Raw genomic sequence first — 25,446 nt, forward strand, 5'->3', positions numbered from 1 at the left:
GATTTTTGTTCCCATAAAATCCTCATTGCTGCTTCTCTATAAATTTCCTCAGATATGATTGCCGCATCTCTGTCAATTTCCTCAGATATGTGCCCTGTTTTCACCTGCCTTCATCCAACTTCTTTTTTTCCCGTCAATTTTTTTTTACATTTTTCCTCATATCCCATTTCCTCTTTCTTGCTCTTGTTTCTTGAACAGTAATGTGAATTCCTCCAAATTTTGCACAACCAGTGTCTTTAAAGATTTCCTCTCTTCCATTCAGTAGCTTCACAGCCCTCCCCTATTATCTTGTACCTCACTCCTCTTCTTTTTCTTTTCTCTTTTCCCCTTTCCCCTTTCCCCTCCCCTTTTCTTTTCTTCTCTTTCCTCCCTTTTCTCTCTTTCTTTGTTCTTCCCATGGCATTATTTCCTCAATTTTGACTATCATTTCCTAGGAGCGGTGCTCCCCGCTCCCGCACAATTTGCATCCCTGCTCCCTGTGGACCCCAGCATAACTCCACTGAGAGGTAGACACATAATCAAAATTTCAGAATCGTGAGACAGCCTAGGCTCGAGAGATTTACAAATGACACATATCGAAGGCTCTGCGCAATGCTGCATGCCTCATCTACATTTTGAGAAAATAGCATTTATAAAATTTTTGTATATAAGGGTATGTTGCATCTGCAATCATTACCGGATTTGTGTGTTTTCTGGATCTTGTGATGGCTGTGGTTATGTTAGCAATGTTGCCGGCTCAAAATTCTATAAAGGCAACTGATGTGAACACAAAAGCAGTGCTAGGTGAGTTCTACCAATTATTTGTTAATAATCAGTTCAAATGAGAAAAGATAAATAATTTCATAAATAATTTCTCCAATCTGAATCTCAATATATTGTATGGTAATTAAGGTCCAGCCATGTTACATTTAGGCCTATCAATTTCTTAAGAGATGTTGATGATTGATGCAGTAGCTATATCTACTGCTGATATTGCCATTAATGAAGTAGCTATCTTTTTCTGATACTGGCATTAATGATTAGGTCCCTAGCTGTCAAATACGATTGATGCTGATGAACTTATTATCTACTTCTGATATTGGTACTGATGTGAAGTAAAGTTGCATATTGACTTGTATTATTTTTAGTTTTTATGTTCTAGTTTATTTTTAGTTTTTATGTTCTAGTTTATTGTAGTTTCTATTTTTCATTTTATCAAGTCGTTATGTCGATCTTTTGTTTATTTTTAATTTAGTCTGTGTTTACTTAAGTTTTGATTTATTTTTTTCCAGTTATCTTTTTACATTTAATTTTTATTACTTTTCTTTTATTTAATAGTTTTCATTTGTTATGTTTTTTCTTATTAGTGTATTCTTGCATTGGCTATTTCTTAATTATTCAGTTTTGAATAAAGTAGACTAGTACATTCTAGTAGGACTACAGTATTCTTTGACTTTTCTTAATCATCCAGTTTTTTTGCAGGATCATTATTCTAAGTCAAATGTTTCCCTGGGCCTCAAGGAAGAACAGATGATTAATTGTGTTTTCCACTGATTAACTGCCCCCAAGTTAAAGAAGAAGTAAAACAAACAAACAAAATGTCAGCAAATTGTAAACTCTATTCTAGAGATATTTGATTGGCAGATGACTACATGATATCACTTTAATTCTGTCTTTGTTAGCCATTTAAATGAGTGGGTATAATCCACTTGTCTAACAAGTGGGGGAATAAGCAGATCTAGAGTGGGTCCAAAAAGGACACCTGACCCCTGACCAAGTCAATTAACCTCTATTGTTGTCCACAGGAAATTCTCACCCATGACTCAATGACACTTTCTGTTGACAATGACACTTGAAGTTCCCTCCATGACATCCCCTCTTGACATTTCTTGTCAATCACTTTGACAGTTTATGTCCTTTTGACAGGTCTCCTATTGTAATGCCCCAAGAAAGTCACTTCCTGTCAATCACTTGACAAATGACGTTTTGACAGGTCTCGTATTGTAAAGCCCAACATTTTGTTTTAATAGTTAGTTGCTCTCAAGATGACACTCACTGAAGTATTGAAAGTTAAGCTCTCTGACAACGACTTGTCTCGGGAATCAAGTCCTACTCATGTTTACCGGTCTAGAATATCAAGTAATTCCAAATCGCTACAAGAAAAGGATACCAAAACAGCACTAGACCGTATCAACAAATCCATATCCAGATCAACGACTAGAATCAAGAAGGACACAGGGAAATTGCGACGAAAAAAACTCCAGCAAAGCCTCCTGAGGACAACGTCTACATTGCAAGTCAAGGATGGTGTGTCTAGTTACAAGAAGGACTTTGGATATGATCTATACACAATTGACACTGAAGAAATACCTGCACCGATGAGGCAACCAGAGATGCAAACGATGGCTGCTGATGAAGTTTCAGATGATTGTGTCATCTTGTTTGATCTGGAGACCACTTGTACAGGTATATTGATCTTTTTTTGTTTTCCGGTGTTTTCTTTTGGCCCTTCCAGTGAATATAATCATTTTAAATTAAAGTAGGCTAAAAAATGCATCAAAAATTTCATGCATTTAAAAACCATAGCATGTAGCTATTTCCAAATTTGTGAGAGACCGATCCTTATTTTTATTTATTTTTTGCCTTAAACAAAAATACAATTCCAAAACAATTTTTTAGAGTGTTTTTTGTATGCTGTGACAATGGAGCCCAAATACTTGAAGAAAAACTTATTTCATGTTGTTGGAAAACACATTTTATAATCGTTTTTTTAATTTTTTATATATAACCAATGATCATAATTTACAAAATATTAAAATTAAAGGTACTCTAATACTAATTGTAAATGTGTTTTGCAAGACAAAGGTATAAACTTTATTGATCGTAAGTAACAGTCATGCATGAGCTGAGATAAATAATAGTTGCAGGATATTATTGACCAACCCCCGTATGTATCATGAATTGGTATATCAAATAAGGTGGAGAATAGAGATGCTACTTTTCGGTTTTTAACCTGAATTCAGCTTTTTTGTGAGTCCAAATTACCACATTTTTATTTATTTTCAGCCCTCTTTTGGGCATTTTGCAGATGTATTCACATGCTTTTTCAGGGTTTTTTGACCAGTTTCTGTTTTTTTGAGTGAAACTAAGTGGCATCTCTGATGGTACAACATCAATTAATGTTGAAGTTCTTAACTAATACTGTCTTCTTTAAATAAAAAAGATGTTCATTTGGATGTCAAATAAAAAAGCTGACCAAGTAGTCAGGGATGGAGTTGGTGGGGGAGCAGCCACTAGCGATTGCACACAAATTGGTCCAAGGTGTCATTTGGGAAAGTAGAACTCTTGGGGTTTCAAAATTTGCAGGTATTGCAATCAATAACACACTTTTAACAAATGAAATGTCATTTTGAACCAAGGATCTCATTAAGTAATTGTTTAATTCAAGTGCTAATGGCGATGCCTTCTTTGAAGTGTCATAGGCCCTATAAGAAACTCTTAATTGGGTATCTCAAAATTCACAAGAATTGTAATCAATAACACAGTGAAGCCAAAGATCTAATTTGATTATTAATACATGCCAATTTTATGACCGAGCTTTCCTGAGGCGCGCGCTTAGCGAGGGGAATCGTGCCTTCTTTCTGTGTGGAAACGTGGTAGGGTATTTCAATATGAGCCCTTACTGAACGTACTATATATCATGCATGCTTACTGCTATATTTTGTTTTTTATAATATACTTTCAGAATTGTTTATTTGGGTATTTTGATACTAGAAAAATAGATGTTTTTAATGTTACACCCTGTATAACTCATACACACCCTGCAAAATAACATTTGATGTTAACATATTCTGTGTCTTTTTATTTTAAATATGTTTTTTTCATGTCAATCAGATATACAGAAGAAAAGGCATATATATGTTCTTTTGTGTCTGAGAATTGGTGATTTTATCACAATTTGCAAAGTGTAACTTTTTTCATATCAACTTATGACCACATGCAACTCCCATCTACATCAAAGTTTAACCCAATCCAAGTCCAGATGTGGTGTTTGGTACCAGTTGGGGGTGGGGGGCAAAGCTGTACTGCTACTAGAGATGCAGTCTGCAAAACAAGGTACCAGTTACAATAAGTATGTGAAGGTCCATCCTCTCCTGATTTCAAGACTGAAAATTTTATTTTAGTCAGACATTCGGTTACCAAAATATGGCCTGTCTAAATGGTGCAAAACCAAGAAGTTAACAACAACTTCTTTTCATTTTTGGCATGCAGTGTTGCCAGGTAATTTTCTCATTATATATGCATGGATTCTGCAAATTTTAAGTTTTCCAGATACAATTATAAGAGGTATGGTAAAAATTCTCTTGTTAAATATGAAATTTTCTCGTTCATACGCACAGTCTCGGTTTTTAGTAAATATTCGCCCAACCTAATTGTAACTTTTAGCTTTGAGAGTGCACTGCCATTTTAAGGTGTTTATGGTTCAGTGTGTTAAAACAAGAAAAGTCTCAGGTCAACCTAGCTATGTTGAGTTTTTGATCATCTGGCATCTAAATCATCTAGTTTCACCTGATATTGGTGGTGTTTAACTTTGAGAATTCCGAATATGAGAAAATTCCGCCCGAGATTAACAATTTTCCCATTGAAAGCTGTGCAATAGAGATAATTAGTGGTATTGAACCATTTACTGCCTGAGATCTACCATTGAAATAAGAATGAAACCATTTATTTGCATTACCGTTAATATCATATATGATTTAAGGTTGTGGTTCACTGCATCAAATGCCTTTTTATACGGAAATTGGACCTGTATACTATGTATAACTGCACCATTGTGTACATTATTAAAGAATTTGATCTGTTACATCCAAAAGAGCAGTGTTATAGTACTGTGATGTTTTCTGAAACCTGATTGACATGGATTCAAAATATTGTTACATGATGTGAGCTAATTATATATATTCTTCCTTGGGGCCGTGCATAAACAAACATACATGTACAAAATAACAAACAATTACAAAAGCTTATTATCTAGGCTTAAACATATTACAATCACAAAATTATTAATTGTCAAAAGCCATTATGATACTCTTATGGTTACTTACCATGCTTACAGGCATGTCATTATGTTTTTTAGATTATTTTTAAAAGTATATAATGTTGGAGAATTTTGGATATTATTTTCTAGTTCATTCCAGCTTACAGCACCTCTATAAGACAGACTGCGCTTTTTGTACTCTGTTCTTGGCAGGGGTATAGTTACATTACTTTGGCTTTGACGGAAATTATAACTGTTGTTTACATGACTGAAAATATGACCCAAATAAGGAGGTGCAAGATGATTTAAGATTTTGTAGGTTAAAATTAAACAATTTGAGTTTTGTCTGTCAATTAAAGGTTTCCAGTTAAGTTCAGCACGAACATCTCTGCTAGGTGTGTCCCATTTTGCACCACAGATAGTTCTTGCAGCCCTGTTTTGAATAACTTGAAGTTTCTTTGAAACAGTAACACCACAATTTCCCCATACAACATTACAATAATCTAAGTGTGGCAGAACAATAGCATTATACACAGTACATAAAATATCCTTAGGGAGACAATTTGCCCTGCATTGTTTTAGCATGAACATACCTTTTAGGCTCTTTTTACGTACATTATTGATTTGCTCATTCCAAGTTAATGTGTCATCAATAATTACACCCAGATGTTTACATTTATTAACTTTCCTAATAGTTACGTCATTTATGCTGATAGATAATTCTTTAACACTGTCCTTAATTGTATTGAGTCTTTGTCTAGATCCTATTAGCATAAATTCAGTTTTATCAGTATTAAGACTAAGTTTATTACTTTGTAACCAATTATTTATCATTTTTAAATCATTATTAATACATTCCATGATATCATTTGGCGAGTTAGAGGCATAGTACAGCACGGTATCATCAGCATACATATTAACTTTACAATGAGAAACACAATTTGGTAAATCATTTATATAAATAAGAAAAGCGAGTGGTCCGTCAATTGAGCCCTGGGGCATTCCACAAACAGTTTCTTTAAAATCTGAAAGTATCCCATTTACAGATGTACATTGGGTGCGACCAGAAAGATAACTAGTAAACCACTTAATACAATATTCACCTACTTTATACATTTTAAGCTTGCTCAAGAAGATATTATGGTTTACGGTGTCAAATGCTTTCTTCAGATCCAGCAGACATAATCCAATTAAATTACCTTTATCAATTTCATTATACCAATCCTCTGTGATGTTTACGAGAGAAGAAGAAGTGGAGTGAGATGGCGGAAACCAGATTGGTTTATATTAATTAAACAATTTACATTTAAGTACTCGTACAGTTGATTAACACAGCCCTTTCAATAATTTTAGAGATAACAACTAGAATTGAAATAGGTCTATAATTGCTAGGATCATTGGGATCACCAGCTTTAAATACAGGAATCACCTTTGCACGTTTCCAGCATGTAGGAAAAGTACATGATGCAAAAGAATTATTTATTAAATAAGTTACAATTGGTGTGATTACTGGTGATGCTATTTTCAGCAGTCGAGATGGGATGTTATCTAAACCAGTAGCTTTATCATTTGCTAACTTATTGAGTTGATTGAATACATAGTCATTAGTTACATTTACAAATTCAAAGTCTGACTGATCAGTTGGCTGCTTTTCATTGACTTCATAATTACAAAAGTTATTTTTAGGAATCTTACTTGCAAGTTTATAGGGCCTATATTAGCAAAAAAATTGTTCAATTCATTTGCTTTATCCTTAGGTTCAGTTAGTGCCAGGCCGTTTTCAGAATTAATAACAGAGATTTTTGTATTTTTACCTTTGGATGGAACAATATGCCGTAGATGTTCCCAGCTTTTTTTAATATTATTCTTGTGTGCATCAAAACCTTGTTTAAGAAACTCTTTCTTTTATCTTTTATAAGTTTGTTAGTTTCATTTCTAATTTTACGGAAATTTTCCGAGCATTTGTTATCATTACTTGATTTAATAGCAATTTGTTTAAGTTTGTCACGTTTACGCATCATATTTAGCACATCATCGTTAATCCATGGAGAACACTTTTTACGAATTCTATGCTTTTTGAAAGGTGCATGCCTGTCAATTAATTCAAGAAATAACTTTTCAAATAATTCAGCTGAAATGTTAACATTACCAGTATTAAATACACTATCCCAGTTTGTTTGACACAAATCATTTAAGAAGTCAGTTTCATTGAATTTCTTGTAAGAACGAGATGTTCTGAAGTTATGTTTATCTGCATGCATTTTATCATCATCATCATTTTCATTTTTTGGTTCATTACATATCCTGTGTTTTTTCCCCCATATTGCATATGATATTGAATGGTCACTTAAACCAACATGAATTACTCCAGAATCACATATCTTGGAAGGATTTGTACAATATATAACATCAATGAGTGTTTCACTATTCTTAGTTATCCTTGTTGGTTCCTTAATTAGCTGTACAAGGTTCATATTACTACAAATTTCTTTAAGTCTATTTGTGTAACAATGAGGAGTGCTTGTTAATAGATCACAATTTAGATCACCCATAAGTATATAATCTTTACCTTCTGACTCAACTACTTGAAGAAGATGATTAAGATGATTGAATAGATCAATAGCTGACCCAGGCACTCTATACCATAATATAACTATAATGGGTTTCCTTTTAAGAGGCATTAGTTCAATAGTAAGCAGTTCAAGTTGATTTGAAGCTAAATCATCTCTTATTTTGTGAATACAGTTTTTGTTAACATAAAAGCTACACCCCCACGCCTATTATTAACATAATGTCCATTTAGTACTCTATCATGTCTATACAAAAATAATTATCAATATCTATAATGTTATCTGATATATGTTCATTTAAGAAAGTTTCACCAAGTCCCATTACATCAATGGGATTATCATTAAGTATATGTTTTAGCTCATCAATATTACCAGTAAGACTGCAAATGTTTAGGTTTGCTAAAACAATATTTTTCCCATGAGTATTAAGAGCTTTGTAAGGATTAAAATTTATTCAAGTGATTATAATCATTACTATTACTGTCTTTACCGATTTGGTTTGAATTGTCACTTGATATATTTAGACTACTGTTGCTTTCGATACTCATACAAGCTTCACTAATATCATTTTCAACACTATTTTCATTTAAAATGTGAATGTTATTTGTTAATTCATTTATCACTTTATCACCATTACTGAGCCTACTACTGATATTATTTTTATCTGAGGTCTTGTCAAGATTATTAAAGCAATTAGTGGTATGATTAACATTGTCATTATTAATATCAGTATCATAATCTACACTCTCATTCAAGATAGATAAGTTATTTTTAGCATGAATATTTTCAATTAAAGTAGAATTACCAATGTTTTCATTGATACCAGAATTAATTACACTTACATTTACAGTATCATTATCTTTAAACTTACAACACTTTTTTGTACACTCATTATAGTTACATGTTGTGACTTTATAAACACTTTCCATTTCTTCATTATCAAAGTTATTACCATTGTTTGCACCATTGGTGTGAACATCTTGAGACATTTCATTTTCAATAACAGATGTACCTGAAACATCATTACTACATGTACATGATCACAATTGATCATGCACAGCTCTTTACAAAATCTTTGAGTTTTGTCTAATGCATTATACATGTGATGTTCTATGTTTATATTCAAAGGATCCCATGCAGAGATTATGCAGATAGCTGCAATGAAAGGGGATCAACGGTTCAACAAATATGTTCTTCCAACAGGCAACATTTCAACAGCAGCAGCAGACAAAACTGGCCTAAATGTACAAACAACTGTCCAGGGTTCACGGATACTAGTGCACAACGGTAGAAGAGTGGCTGCTGGGTCCATTCAGAGTGTACTATCAGAATTCATCTCCTGGTTAAGATCTATACAAGGTAACCATTTTGCATGCGTGCATATTATAGAAAAAAAAAGTTAAATCCTTCCCAAGCCTTTCGGTCTGTTGGGCGGGGCCTATCTCCTTTTCATAACCCTCTAGGCCACATGTCTGCAAGCAGAAAAGCTACAGCAGGGGGTTAGTCCACTGGTAGCCATGTGTTTAACTTTCCCTACTCCATTCTTTCAATGCCGAACGCCTGGCAAGAAGGCAGTAGGTACCATTTTTAAAGCCTTTGGTATGGCCCGGCCAGGATTCGAACCCACGACCTCCCGATCGTGAGGCGGACGCTCTAACCACTAGGCCACCACGCCGGTTATTATACGAGGGTCATTTAAAAAGTTCTACCTCCATCATCACATATCTGTTATCTTACGTGTCAGGATATTGAAATTACTCATGGTTATTATACTCTTATATCTCGGCTACAAAATAAAAGTTATTTGATGAAAATGTAGTTTTTAGTTGTTTAGATATGCTGGTTAAAGCAAATACAGATTTGGTACGTTGGAAATGGTTAGAAGCCTAGAGTTTAGTAAGCATCATATTGTAGCTTTTGATAATCTCCATTAAAATGTTTTTAAGATGCAGTTGTCCAACTGCTTACTCATGATAAATATTTTGTTCCTTCAGTGAATAGATTCATCAGGTTTGTATATCAAATCAAGTAGTAAATTGTGCTTGGCAAAACCAGTAACTTTTTACTTACTATTACTAATATTTCCTCCATCTCGTTGGAGGACTTCATCAGATGTGAGCATCTGATCCACTTTCCCGGGAAACTGGCTTCCGTTTTGAGTAGTCTTACTTCCAGTCTTCAAAAGTGGGTCAAATATGTGACTTAGGAAATAAGTGCCTTCCTCTCTATTCATGGTCTTGGTCCCCCTCTTTCCGATCTCCATCGCTTCTCGTACTTCTCTATACTTTCTGACATGCTCCTTGCCAAGTATCTTGGACTCCACCCAATTGACGACATGATTTGCCCTTGCGCCATGATCCGATATGGCTGAGTTTGATTGTTCTAAAGGAGAGAAATGGCAGTTTTATTAAAAATTTTGTTTTTAAAAGTTATTTTGAGAAATTGGCAAAGTGCCAGGAAACCTATCCTTGTAGCCATTCAATGGGATTTTCAGATGACAAAAATTACACAAGTCAAAAATGCTTTTTTGTGATTATTAAAATTTGGCAAGTAAGGTTTTCTCATCAATGCACACATCCTATATCATTTTTAAAGGGGAAGCCCTGCCAGAGCAGTTCTTCTGGGGTGAATCAAACCTGCCTGGTTATCAAATTAATTTGACAGGTGCTAATCGATGTTTTAATGTTTTAACCTCTCAAATTCAGAGATTACCTTGTCACTGATTAATTTGATAACCAAGCAGGTTTTGTTCACCCAGAAGAACTGCTCTGGCAGGACTTCTTCCTCTTTAAGGACTTATGTGCATGAAATTGTAGCCGATAAAGCCACCGTAAACATATCTGTTCTGCAACATTATACTTTCAGGAACTAACATAACCAATGGCTCCAAGGTGATTCTGTGTGGCCACAATGTCCGTGTATTCGGCATGCATGCTATCATCTCAGAAGCTGAACGATGCCATCTTACACAAGATCTCCAGGCGGTAGTTGGCGGGTTCATGGACACTCTTCCCTCATTACGTCAATTTTTACCAGGAAGGGACAGCTACTCACAAGCAAACTTATACAAAGACATTGTGAATGAAGAATGTGAAGGACACAGTCTGGTGGAAGATGTTAGTGCGCTGGCAGAGTTGGTGACAGTTTCTGGTATTCCTCTTGAAGTCCTTGCTCAACACACGGTCACGTTTCTCACAGCGGTTGAACGTGTTCGCTACCTGAATGAGAAGAATACAAGGTTGAAGACATTGAAAGGTCGTCTCTCTACTTTGTCTAGTGCCACACTGAACAAAATTGCCTGTTCCGGACTGCAGTACTCTCATCTTAAGCTCGTATTCAGGCGTGGAGGAGAAGCAGCACTCAAGCACTTACTATCGGAGCCAATATCTGGCACAAGAACTGTCAGAGTTTCAAAGGATAAGCAAGTCCATAATCAAATTATTGGTCATTTCCATGAAGTATTGACTCAGAGCTCTGAAGTGTAGACCAATATACATGCACATTTACAAAACTGATATCATAGTCCTTTTTATTGGCCAAATGCTTTTTTGCAGGTAGGCAGAGATGCCAACCCTCCCTGATTCTCCTGGACGCTCCTTGAAATTAATGGATTTTTTGTACATTCCTACAAACAAATTTGATGATCGCCTTGATCCAGGAAAGTTTTGTACCCATCAAGGCAGTTAAGCGAATGCCCTGGTGCCGTGTGTCATTATACCGCTCATGTACTGATCAACCACACAATAAAAAAATTCGGGAAGCACCGTAAGAAAACTTGGCAAGTGGTGGCAAAAAAGTTTTGCACCACGACGCCAAAGTTCACTTTTCAAAGGGCTTAACTGTTGTTACGAAAATCAAAACGACTGGTAAACAGTTCTACTAAATGACCTCAAAAGGTCAAATCTTCTCATTTCGTCTGTGAAAAATAAAATGACGAAATTGCAACAGTGACTGTCACCCTTACGAGTGAAAATACAGCTTATTTAGCCAGTGTCAACATGGGGTCCTCGGTTTGAATATTTTCCTAACATATTGGACTAACTCCACAGCTATATGGTTTTTCACAATATAACAGTAATGGAAAAAAAACTGAAATTTTTCGGCACAAACATTTTTTTTAAAAATTGACGTCACAGACATAAACAACAATCTCCTAATTAGCATATGCTCGCCATTCCTCCAGCTAGCTCGTCCTGTGATTGGTCCTTTAGTTATCTAGTTTTTATTCTATATCGCTGGTACCCATTAGGTTGTATACAGGGTGTCCCTGAAAGAACTAAACATAACTTCTGTGGTTGAGAAATAAATCAGTTATCCCAAACTTTTTTTATCTTTTGACAATTGACCAACCGTTCTTGAAATATAAGAATTTTACGAAACTCCCTCATTTACACACCTTTCTACTGACTCAAATATCAATTGATGAACTATATTCGGAGTGCTAATCACTGCGCATCATCAGCGCATGAGGTGTCTATTTTCATTGATAGATATTTGACTCAGTGGAACGGATTGAAAATGAGGTAGTTTCATTAAATTCTATTATTTCAAAAATGGAGCGGTCAATTGTCAAAATTCCTTTACCATATTGGTTATTTAGTTATGTTTGGTTTAAGCGTACTTAAAATACTCAAACAAATCAGTTCCTGATGGTGCAGTTATTTCTGGGACACCCTGTATAATTCTGAAAATCTCCCTGATTTCTGTGTGACACCTCCCTGTTGCTGAATGTAAATGTTGGCATCTCTGAGGCACACAAGGAGCCCTTTTCACAACGATTGATTGCATAACTTTGATCGAATTGGAATTGGAATTACGATAATCAAACTTGCGATCAATTGTTTTTGTGAAATGGGACTCAGAATTCAAATTAAATTATAGAGCTATATGTACCTACATTATATAGTTTGTCATTTTATCACCTTTCTGATGCATTGGGCTCTTCCAGTTGAAATTCATACATCCTATGGAAGACATGACCTTATTCCTTAAAGGGAGTGTGAATTTCAAATAGGGTTTTCTGAATGGGCAACTCTGTTTGAAATCTACACCTCCTGTGTGGGAGATTAAGGTCATGTATTCCATATGGGGTATATGGATTTCAACTGGAATAGCCCAATGTTAACAAACTGCTTTAGACCGTATTTATACCGGGTATTCATACCACACTATGAAGACGCATTGTGGTCAACAACAGTTCAATGTACACTATTGAATTTGTTAGCCTGCTTTTGAGAGACCATGACTCAGAGAATGAAAGCATCAAAAAATAGCGGATCACAAAACAATAGCAGTATATGGGCTCATTAATGTAAATTTGTGCATTAAAAGCTAAAAGTATGCACTTATGGCACAATGTAGGGGTATGTTGGCGCAGAGGTATGGGCTCTGCCTTGTAATCGGTGGATTGCGAGTTCTAGCCCCGGCGGTGCCATCGTGTTGTGCTCTTGGGCAAGGCGATTTACCTTACATGCCTCTCTCTAACCAGGTGTGGAATGGGGAGCTGTTATGAATATTGTCCATTGAGCGCCGCCCAAAAGTATGAGCATGCCTTGGGCATTGTATGGCAGCTGACATATTCTAATGACAGCAGAATAAATGTAAAGTGCTTTGGTACATGTACACATGTGAAAGGCGCTGTATAAATACACAACATTTATTTAACATTTATTTATTATGACCCCTTCTAGCACTACTGGGATCTCTGCATTTTTTTCAATAATCAGTAATATCACTGATGCTCTGTTTAAGGTTAACCCTGAACTTAGGTATGTTATGTTTTGCATCAATAAATCAAAACAACAATAAGTTAGCATTGCACTTGGGGATGAGTGCAACATGCAGACCAAATAATCTAGGTCTGTGATTTGACATACCAATAATTATGGAGTAACAAGTATCAATGTATTCAATTATTACAAAGGTCACTCCATACCATATCAAGGAGGGCCCCCACCTGACCCCCTCAGATTTGCTTTATATTTTACTCGTATATTATATCTGTAGAAATATTTAAAACATACAAGTTGGAGGTCTATAGCTCTAACAGATTTTCTGCGACAGCTTTTGGGTCCAAATTTAGACCACCCTACTCCAACTTAAGATGGCTGCCACAGAAAATCCGTAAGAGCTACAGACCTCAAACTTGCATGTTTTTAATATTTCTATAGTGAAATATAAAGCAAATCTGAGGGGGTCAGTTGGGGCCCTCCTTGATATGGTATGGAGTGACCCACAAACAACTCTGAGGTACTCATCAGGTAACATCAGGTTAAGGTGGTGATAGGCCTATCCAAGTTTTTCTGCATCAGAGCGCAGAAGTTCCTTTGTGAATTGTGCTATTCCATTTGGAATCCATACACCCCCTATAGAAGACATGACCTTAATCTTACACACAGGGGGTGTGGATTTCAAATGGGGTTACCTGAATGGGAGTGTCATGTCTTCCATAGTGGGTGTATGATTTCAACTGGAATAGCCCAGTTTGTGTTATTTTTCTATTTTGTTACATTTTGTACAATTAAAATAGTAAGTTATTTTTCTATTTTTCACAATTAAAATTTGTTGATAACCATGCAATGTGGAAAGACTGTTTATTCTTGTTTCGTGCATGTCTAGGTCAAGAGGTTTACCCCCAGCTTTCATCCACAGCCCTTCCACACACTCACAGGGTGTGTGAATTCCAATGGGGTTAACTGATCGAATGTGTGACTCCATTTGACATTCACGTTCCCTGTGTGGGAGATTAAGGTAATTTTTTCAGGGGGTGTATGGATTTCAACTCAAATAGACCATTGTTCCATGAAATGGGATTCTTTCCCAAACTTGAAATCCTTTCAGGGAACAATGGATAGAACTTGTTGATAGACCTGATAACAGCTATCAGTAGTAGACAGCAACATTAACATATAAGCTGATATCAGTCATCTTCAGTATAAAGCAACATTGAGGATCCATGCAGGATCGCCTTTGGTGGGAAAAACATTATTTTCACTTTGTCAGATAAATATATATGAAAGTATACATTTTTGGAAAGGGAGTGGTGAAAGAAATTCCACTGTTTAAATTTGAAAAAGTGCTACATTTTGGAAAGAAAATGATGAAAGGAATTCAACTGTATCTTAGAAATTTGGAAGAAATGACCTGTTTTTGAAAAAAGTTCAAAGTTAAAAAAAGTGGATCAAAAATGTTTTTGGTCCTTTTTCAAATATGAGTAATTTTTCAAAATTTCTAAGATACAGTTGTATTCCTTCCATCATTTTCTTTCAAAAAATGTATACTTTCATTTATCTTCGTTACTTCAAAAGTAAATAAAGTTTAACAATTTCCCACCAAATGTGATCCTGCATGCACCCTTAAGATAATCTGATACCAGCCATCATCAGTAGATGCTTAACATGACCTGTTTTTATCAATAACTCAAAATCGACAAAATAGATTGAAACAACAGCTTTTTTTGCATCACTGTTGGAGCTGCCTCACAACCTTTCAAATTTTTAATGATAATGGACCTGTCATGGTCTTTAGTGGGCCCATTATCGGTAGAGCTCTGCAGGAAACACGACTTGCCAGATTGTCGCTTTTTAGAGCAGTCATCATTTTTTCGCTCAACATTATTTTCTTTATTTGTGGCCCTAATGATTTCATGATACATCACAGGTGCGCAAAAATAACAGTAAAACCCACAAATCACATTGTTTTTTGTGATTTTCGCAACACAAAGCCAAGTTTGACGCATAGCGCACACACATTGAAAATGAGCAGATGAATCAGCTGATGATGAAAAAGTAAGTGGACTTGTAATATTGGAATTACAGCTATAAAAAGTTATTGAATATTAGACTCGACAAAGCATGGTGAGTACTTATTGTACCAAATTAAATTTGTGACCAGCTCCAACAAAACCCGGAACAAGTCGCCAGATATGTTTTAAGTTTTAAAGATGACATTCCCATAAAATAAAATCAAATTTTGGAAATCTTAATTTCATGGTATTTGACTGTGGGGCTAAGTGGATTTTTAGATCCTTGAAAGTATTTATTAAAAAAATCTTTAATCAATAATTAACAGTTGAACTATGATAATCCCTATTCAATCCTGTATGAGGCAGGAAACTAATTGGCCCATTACTCAAAATAGCAAATTGGCAAAAATATCAAGGTATCATTTACAAAATTATCCATATCGTGAAAAGTATTGATGCTATAATTTTGGTATCATTTTAAAGCTTATTATCTACTTACATTTTTATTCAAATCATGAAATGGCGAAAATGCGACTTGTTCCTGGTTTTATCAGAGCGGATCACATTTTTGTCACAATATGTGACCATCCACCACGAAGTGGTAGTAAAGTCGGCTCTAGATCCATTTTCTGTTTATTGCAGATTTTAAAAGAATGCACTTTCAACTTTACAATGACACCTCAACCAGCTTCATTGGACATCTAGAAGTGAAGTTATGGTTCATCAAAGGTCAAATTCCTAATATATTTTACATAGAAATCCAATAAGGTTTTTGATTGTATCTCAAAATGGAAAATGCCGACTTTACGACCAGTTTGTGGTGGATGGGCACATATATGGGGTATTCTGGATCCATAAATCATGTTTACAAGCTAAAAAAACCAAAAACGGGCATGCAACATTTATAAATACTCAATATTTTTGTTCCCACAGAAATTAAAACAAGATGTGAAGGACCTAACAGCTGCATGCAAGGCATCGGACATGGAAAAAGTCACCCTGCAGCAGGTGCTTGATGACCTAGTGTCAAAGGTCAATAGTGAGGATGAAGGTCATAAGGGGTCGCAAGTATTTGGGCCTGTTGTCAAGGAGAACTGCAAACTCAAGATTGAGGTTGGTAGGGGTAGAATAGTGTGATGACGGAATGTGTTTGTTTGTTTTTGTTTCTTTCTTCAAATCGGATAATAAGCCATTGAACTCATGCAGAAAGCTTGCAGTCATTATATTTGACCCTTAACAAATTCATATTGGTGCTGTATGGAAATTCACAATGTAAGAATTTATGACAGATATGATTGGAATTGAATGAAGTAAACTGGATCTTACACCCGGGGGGGCCACTTAAATATGACGAGTGTACGCATGCGTGACCAAATTTTTTTCAAACACCCCCTAAACGAGTTTTAACCTACCAGCAAATTTAGCCCCTTAATAAGGTAATTTAGTGTAGAATTTACCCCTAATGAGTTTTTGGCTGGTGAAAATGCAACAAATGTACCCTTTTTGGACTCATAATTTACCAAAAATTTGAAAAGGTACCCTAAACAAGTTGTCCAGTTTCAGAAAACTACCCTTATCCGTGAAAATCACTGTTTTTTAGACCCTAAACGCGTCATAACTTGCCTTGCCTAAAAAAAACACCCCCTTTTACTTGTTTTTTTGGTCACGCATGCGTACAGACCATTTATGTAAGTGATCCCCCCGGGATCTTACATCCAAAAGCAGTGCTGTGATCTTGATGAATGAATGGCGTAATGCATGTTATTTTTTAGGGTCATTAATGCACTATCCAAAAATGGCAGTTTTATAGTAAAATTAAAGGTACACTTTAATTCAAAAAGGTCACTACTAAGGATTATCATTTGTAATAAGTACTGCGACTAAACCTGATTCTCGGAGTGACTTTCCAAATAGGAGTACTTTCAATTGCAATAACTGATTCTCTTTTATAGGTTGAGAGGATGCGCTTGAAGGCGATTGAAAGAAAAGACCACTATGAGGCGCTGAACACAAGGGCAAACAGACAGGTATGTACCATATGTAGGGATAACCAGTAGTGGTTTTCAGTCAAATGTTTCACCTACACATTAGAACTCAAATGAACAGCTTTTTTAGGACTGGTATTATAATCTCCTTGAAGAAGCAGGTACATGTATTAGAACAGGGCATTATACCTGTTCTCTCATACGGTGCTTAGACCTTGACGACCACCAAATTTTTGAAGAAGAAACTCAGGGTGACAGAAATGGCTATGGAAAGAATTATGATAGGTGTATTAAACAAAGAAGAACAAAATTTAAGACAGAAATCAGTGCAAGGTATTATGTTGACCATCAAATGAAAGAAATGGAGGTGGGCAGGAAACCTGGCCAGGAGGTATGACAGCAGATTGACACACAGAGCAACAGATTGGACTCCTAGACACCAAACCAGAAGGAGAGAGAGACAAAACAGGAGATGGAGGGATGAGTTAACAGCACAAAAACAGCATTTCTTGGCAGAGTATATAGCTCAAGATAAAGTTGGTGAAGAGCCCTTCCTCCTGCAGTGGAGGGAAGTAGGCCAAAGAAGAACTAGAATTGTGTGAGGATTTGTAGGAATAGGATCACCCCATGAATTAACAACATCATTGACACTATGTGTATGCCTGATCTTCAAAGTCACACCCATTGCTTTTCTATTTATTGGCAGCAGATTGTAAGCATTCACTAAGGAAGTGGCTGTGACTCTTGCTATATTACATCTGCATTTTTGGTTAACTGTACAGATCTGATATACTAAAACGCTTGTAAATTTCTTTTTTTTTTCAGATGAAAGTTTTAGAAGGGAATTGGAAGAAAGCGGAAGCTGAGATCTACAGACTAGATGATATATTTGACAAATGCAAACAGGTATGTTGGCTGGTATGAGAATGAGATCAATTTACTGCAACCAGGAACACAATCAAAATGGTCTATTCCAGTTCCTATGGAAGACATGACCTTAATCTTCCACACAGGGAGTGTGAATTTTAAATGGGGTTACCTGAACGGATGACTCCTTTAGAAGTCTTAAAAATAATGCTTGAATAAGTGAACTCAAAACAAGACCACACTTATAAATCAAGGCTTATGTTTTCAGGGTCAAATTTTGGACAGGTAGTTTTGGTGAAAATGACAGGTCCTTGTCAAATCCTAGCGAAGATCCTGCTTACTGAAAAAGTACAACATGTATGGGGTATACTGGACCTATAAAACATGTTTACTAGTTTTAAGAATTCAAAATTTGACAATGCAAATCAAACTCGCCTTTTTATTTCTTTTCTTTTATTTTGTCATGTTTTCTTTCTCCATCCACCTAGCCAGCTTTGTCCCATCATGGCCAGGTATTAAATCAAAGGTTGACTGTAAAGTGTTTTGTCAATAAAGGTCTCACTGTGTGTATTTATTGTTCTTTTTACACAGCTTATTAAAAATGTGGCAACGGCAGAGGACGAGGACCAAAATCTGTTGGCGCTTAGAGAGATTTTCAACTGAACAAACCAATCAAGTCAGCTATCAACTATCTAATACAATTAATTAGTAGATGTACTACTAATTAACAGGGTTGACTGATAAGGCCAAAAAAAAATAATGGGTTGTCTCAAAACAAATGCGAAATTCTGGAAAAACTATAAAAAAAAAAATTTTGTGTAATAAAAAAAAAAATCTGCATTTCTTTTTTTCCAAATCTCACGATTTTACAAATGCGCGCGCGAGCTTTGAGACAAACCTTTTTTTTTGCGCCTAACGGCAGAAATTAGCAGGTGTTATGTGAAGTAAATCCTACAAGTAGATATCATACTAGGCAATTGTAAAACATGTTACGTTTTTTAGTGATGTAACTAATCGCTTATCATAAAAGCAAGCCATTGACTTGAAGGCAACTTTGTCGCTACGTCACTAACTATGACTGAATTCTGGTAGCGATTGTGAAAATGCTATAGCGTTTGATTACTAGTGATTTTTGAATTGCACAATGCTAAAGAACTGTTTTCTAGTGAGAAACAGTAAATGCTGATCATTCAGTTATTTTGAAAGTAAAGTAAGAAGTTTTGTACTATTTTATCAATTATTAGCTAAATTGTGAACATGCTGTATAAATACTGCTCGTAACATATATTTTATGTTGTTATTGTCCATAAAATTTACTTGCAAATTTACATTGCAAATGGACACAAGTACAACTTTCCTTTCTGTAAATGTATACTTATATGACACATCATCATTACTTTAAAAATACATACAAAACTAAGTCTAAAATTTCCCAGTGATCCTGTGTGCCCTATAACCCTAACACTGGCCATGGTTTTTGCTATTAGAAGGGTTTCGCTGGCCTGGCCAGCAATTTTGTGCGTATATATGACTTGAGGTGATTGTGTCAGGGTATCACATGGCATGCATGCACAGTGGTTTTCCTTGTAAGATTTTATAGCGTTAGGTTTAATAAAATATCTGTAGAAACTGTAAATGGGATCATCTGCAATGTAAATAATGTAAATTTGGTTATTGTATAGGTAATGTTTGTATGTTAATATGTAAATCTTAGTACACCTATTCCTCAAATCAACCAATTCAATATACTATTATATATGAAGTGTTGAATTGCAAAACTGCATAGGGACGATTTTTTCAAAATCGAGTTTTTGGTGTTAAGTTATAGTGCCGATAAAAATACACATTTTGGTGCTTGTTTTGATTTTGAAAGTATTAATCAAGGTGCATAATATTCCATGCCAACAGATTGGCTCAACTCTGATTATAAAGATGTTTTTTAGAAATAGGGTAATAGTTGAATTGCAAAACTGCTTACATCCATAAAAGGCATGATATAAAAGTAATAATAAATTAAATATGAAGGCTAAAAATTTGTACCAAACTTATTCTTTTGGTTTCTTTCCATCAACACTTTGATCAAAACCAAAATGAATCAAATCGAACAAGTGATTATTGCACAGTTAAAAAAATGTGTTTGTTATGTTTACCCCTGTATATCCTAAACAACGACAAATATGTCGAAATTAAAACAAGTAGTCAATGCCTGTACTCTTTAGCTCAGATTTAAGACCTTATTTGTTGAAATTGGTCAAGAATTTAAGAAACGGTGAAACCCTAAAGAAGAAACAAAATAGAAAATTGCACATTTGTGCTCTAATCAATGAAAGCACAATGCTAGTTTTAGCGTGCTAATCAATGGAAGCACGCGCTAGTTCTCATGTTCGAGAACGCTTTGTACAATTCAATAGGGCATGCAATGGAGCAAAGTGCAACTTTTTAATTGACATCTTCCTTGGGTTTTTGGATCATCATTTCTTTATTTCTTGAAAGATTACAATGAATTCAAGCTAAAAGATGCAGCTATTGGCTGCTGGTTCCAGTTATGACATATCTGCCTTTGTTTCGAATATACAGGGGGTGAACAATAACATAACTGGTACCTTAATTCTTTACTGTATTGGGGTAATGATAATTTGGAACAAAAATGTTAGAATAATGGTATAAGGGGTTACTTGATCAAATCAACATAAAATAAAGGTAAACAGTAAGGGGTTAAGTAACTTGATAAAATCAACAAAATAATAAAATAAATATAAAATAATTGCAGCTATTACCTTTCCATATTCTCATTTGTTTGTTCAGCTTCTAATTATAAGGCAAAAATTATATGACTTTTGTTACTCCACACGTCAATCAAGTCCCAACTCACACTTGTGTAAATTCACATATAAATACGCACAACTAGCGTAAGCATGGTGCTCAACTGCGTCAGGGGCTATTTTAACGTGCCTCACTGTCACGTATGTGTCGAGGTAAAATATTCGTACAGTGACATTTAACAATCCGTGTAGATATGCTTTAATAGTAGACAATGGTAGAGCCTTTCTTACGGTCATTTTCAGGTAAAAATGTCAGTTTTTTAATTTTTTAAACGCACTCTACTTCATCAACACTTTTATCTCATTGCACGAACGTGACAGTGAGGCACTTTAAAATAGCCCCTGAACTGCGTGCACGTCATTCTATCTCAATACACGGTGTTATAAGTCTTATTTTTTTCACCTGGACAAACGTAAGTTAGTGACATTTCTGTATTAAAGATATGTGACCAAATTGGGGTCTGATTGTTTTTGTTCATACTGCCAATATGAAACATCCCCCAGTCCTAAAATTTCACTGGGGTTATGAGAAATGTATGAGCTTTCACCTGATACCAAAATATGCATTTTCATGAGGTAAAGTTGGGGATGAGACTCGATATTGTCATGCACCTTTAAAACAACCAATAGAATTAGAGAGAATTAAGACTGCTTATAGCATCATACCGTTCCTATAATTGGCATTTTTCTGCTGTTGGTGGGGTGAACATCAATATTATGCATTAAAAAAGATATTTTGAATTGATTGCCTATATGCATACGTTTTACACCCACCTTAAGAATTGATCCTAGAAAAAGGGAAAAAAATCATTGGAATGTTTATGCAAGTGTTGGTGCCAGTATGAAGGGCAGTCAGTGGATTGCGCAAAGGGGGGGGCACACCGACATCGCCTGGCTAATAATTATTTGGTGCAGCAGAGACACTAAAATGAATACACGGGATCGATACACGTGAATTGCTATGCACGATTTTCATATCAGACGAAATTCTTCGGATACCGGGTTAGAAAATGATGAATATCTCCCGTAAATGATTTCATATAAAGAAACCAGATGTGGTTCCTTGCACATGAATATATATTTTGAACAGATATGATAGTCGTTAGCTTGCGCTTTGAGACGGTAGCTTGCGTCTATAGCTTGCAGTGTATAGGCCAATCGTGAAGGTTGTCTAAAAGAATATGACCTATGGCATACCATGCTTGACTGACACACAGCGAGGTGAGTCACCGAGCTAATCGGGCTATTGTCAGTAGCCTTAGTCAGATGTCCTTCGCCTATTATATTTAACAGGTCGATATGTATAATGGCCATGTGTGGCTGTGGCTTCAATCTACCATGGCGATTTCTGCCATGAAGATATCGGGGCGATGACAATGTGGGGGGGGGGGGGCAGTTCCCCACTATTGCTGGTAAGTCGGGGGAAATGCACCCATTCAGGGGAAATTTGGGGTTTAGCAATGACAAATTTGTAAAGAGTTGGGGGAATCAAGTCCTGTGGCCTTCCCCTTTTTGAAAAGCTGTGGACACCACCGAGGGCAGTTTGTGTGTATTTGTATATTCTCCATTGTGCTTTTCCACTTTCAGAGAAAAACACTGCCTTTGTCATATTGGAAGTCTTGCCAAATATGGGAGTGTAAACTGCTCCTCAGGTGCCAAAAAACCTGTTTCATTGGTCCATCCGTTCAACAGACCCAGATATTCCGTTCTGGGAGCTTTTTTCAAAATTTGCTTTGGCCAAAAGTGGATTGAGTTTGATGGAAATTGCTGTATTCATGTAGAATCACAATATTGAAATTACATGATTAGGGAATATTTGTTGTCACAGATACTCAGTATTGGCAGTTGCATTTCTAGGGCACTTTCTTAAATAAAGATGTCTATAGCATTTATTCAATTTATGATACCTGTATGACAAACAAGAATAAAAGTTTCACCTGTATACAGAAACAAACTGGTCGTTCTGATTGCTTCTTTAGATTTCTTAGGGAATGAACCAATTATAGTTTGACGTCCTATAAATGAAAGTGCTTTCGTTAGGAGGTTGACTGACCCCCTCCCTCCCTCCCTCCCCAAAAGTGTGAAATGTTGAAAGATGAATTTTGACCAATATTGTAACTAGTTTTTAGAAACTTATTTTAACTTTTTGACCCCCTCATTTCCAACGAAAGGACTTCCATTTAAAGGATGTCAATGAACTTCTGGTTTATTCCCTTGATACTGCTGATTTCAAATATTTTAGACAGACATTGCAGTTACATGCATGCTTTCATGCTTCCACCATGAGGTATATTGTTTTTGTAATGTCCGTCTGTCTGTACTTTAAGTACAGACTTAGTATTTCATCTATACTATGATCAGCTCTTAATAGGTGGGAAGTATTTGGTTTTTGTTACTGCACGAGTCAATAAAGTTCCAACTTACGCATGCGTAAATTCACAAAAGCGCAGTTCATGTAGGTGCTGCGCCTAGCTGTGTGTACGCCATTCTGTATCAATCCACGGTGTTATGATAGTCCCGCCTATTACGAGCTGATCAGAGTATAGGATAAGTAGGCCATGGTCAGAAAGTCTAGCTACTTTGGGGGGGAGGCGGCTCTAATTTGCATATTTGAAGAGCTTATTTCCAAACCGTGTTAAGTCCACCCACCTTCAAAATTGAGATTTTGATGAAAATGGGTAGTGAGTAACTAGGGCTATCCAGCAATGTGTGTGTTTTTTTTCCAAAATTAGTCAAGTTCCGAAATATTGACACACAAAGTATCAATTTTTTTCCAAAACGTGTTAAGTCCAATCCAGTTTTGTAGCAAACTGTGTTAAGTCCACGAACACTGCCCTTGTGGGCAGCTTGTAGGCAAGTAGCACAGCATAGGGCTTCCAATAGTTTATCGCCAAAGTTCTGCATGATTGATAACACTGCCTTGCTCTGCGTCTTCATTCTTGTTTGGTCCTGAGACTAGTATACCTGAATTTGGTCTGCATAAAGTAATTGTTGTTTTTGGGTGTTTTTTTAAAATATTAGTAGACCTAGTTTGTATGGGATTTCTTAAATATTTGATAGATGCCTCCAGAAAGACATGAACAGGGTGAAAAGGGGGAGAGGGAGAGGTTGTGATGATAGAATTAATGTTAGAGGATGGTGGTAGAGTTAGTTTTTGATATCATTATTTTGTTTCATTATCAAAATGTGCTACTTAATTCAAGGTATTACTTTTAAAGTTAAAGGTGTAAAAAACTTACGACTGCCAATATGAGATTTGGATGGCAGCATGGGGAGGGGAAAATTGTGATAAAACAAGTGGATATTTCAGGTCATCACTTATTGTCAGTGAAATGTTTATTCAATTCTGAGAAATGCAATACAACTAAGTTTTGAATTTTGAACGATTTTAAACGTCAAATTTTGGTAAAAAATGGACGGGAGGAGGGGGTTCAAGATGCAAGGTGTTTTGTGGCAAAATTGTGTTTTATAGTAGAGAGAATCACATTTTGTATGTTTGTAATAAATTTGTTATCTTAAGACTAGTTTGAGAAAAATATGGCTAGTTCTGTGTTACAGATACTGTGTTTTGTGTCAAAATGTGTTAAGTCCATGCCAGAAATTGCGTTTTGTGTCAAAACGTGTTAAGTTTCCAGATTACATCGTATTTTGTGAAACAGTGAATATGTAATGTGCTAATAAAACAGGACATTTAAAAAAAAAAAAAATTCATTCATTAAAAAAAATTAAAAGTCTCTAGATTTTAACTTAACATGTTTTTATGGTCCTATATATGTCACCTTCACTTCACTGTAATTTTATAGAAATCAAACTTTTTTTCATTGCCATAAAGAAAATTCCTGATTTTCTTCAAAGTGAATCTTGTGGACTTAACACGGTTGGGAAATAAGCTCTTCATTTGTTGATGTGATAATTTAAAGACTTTAAATCGCTCCATGGTAAAGGCATCCCGATTGATGTGACATTTTTAGTTTTTTAATTATTTTCAGCCTGTTTCCGGGTTTGTCACGCCCGTTTTGATGACAAATCAATATTCTTGCGACTGAAAACTCACAGAAATTGTAATATTATAATGTAGATATAGAAACTGACAGCCATGGGTTGGTAGATTTTCCTATTACATGTAGCAAGAAAAGGATCCAGAAATTTTAATGAAAATGGCTTTTCAGTAGAGACAATCTAGCATCTGGTAAACAAACCAATTACTACAATTAATTATAAAACCAAATAATAAATAACAATATGAAACATTATTTTGTGGTGAGGTATATTATTTATTAATAATAATGCAAGTGATAATTTAATATCATATTTTCTATCATATATTTTATGTACAGTTGGATCAAATTCTTCTGCATTTCGCAATTTTGCTCCTGTGAGAGGTTGCAATTTCATACACCTTGGTGCTTATTAAGTAGTTACACCCACCTTAATCCTGCAA

General features: G+C 35.5%; 2 protein-coding genes across 2 annotated transcripts in view; both read left to right on the top strand.

The window, feature by feature from the left end:
* LOC140163855 (uncharacterized) overlaps positions 1-18,951 on the top strand; it is a 42,121-nt gene extending 23,170 nt beyond the window's left edge. Inside the window, 4 exon segments of the mRNA XM_072187169.1 lie at positions 16,265-16,444; positions 17,284-17,358; positions 18,142-18,222; positions 18,775-18,951. Coding sequence (XP_072043270.1) covers positions 16,265-16,444; positions 17,284-17,358; positions 18,142-18,222; positions 18,775-18,846 — 408 coding nt within the window. The 3' untranslated portion in view covers positions 18,847-18,951.
* On the top strand, positions 1,808-11,370 carry LOC140165146 (uncharacterized). The gene is made up of 3 exons (XM_072188585.1): positions 1,808-2,445; positions 8,716-8,946; positions 10,453-11,370. The coding sequence occupies exons 1-3, from the start codon at positions 2,025-2,027 to the stop codon at positions 11,070-11,072; spliced, it is 1,272 nt and encodes a 423-aa protein (XP_072044686.1). The 5' UTR covers positions 1,808-2,024; the 3' UTR covers positions 11,073-11,370.
* Positions 18,952-25,446: the final 6,495 nt, after the last annotated feature.

This window comes from Amphiura filiformis, chromosome 11, assembly GCF_039555335.1.
Source record: "Amphiura filiformis chromosome 11, Afil_fr2py, whole genome shotgun sequence".
Lineage (NCBI taxonomy): Eukaryota > Metazoa > Echinodermata > Ophiuroidea > Amphilepidida > Amphiuridae > Amphiura > Amphiura filiformis.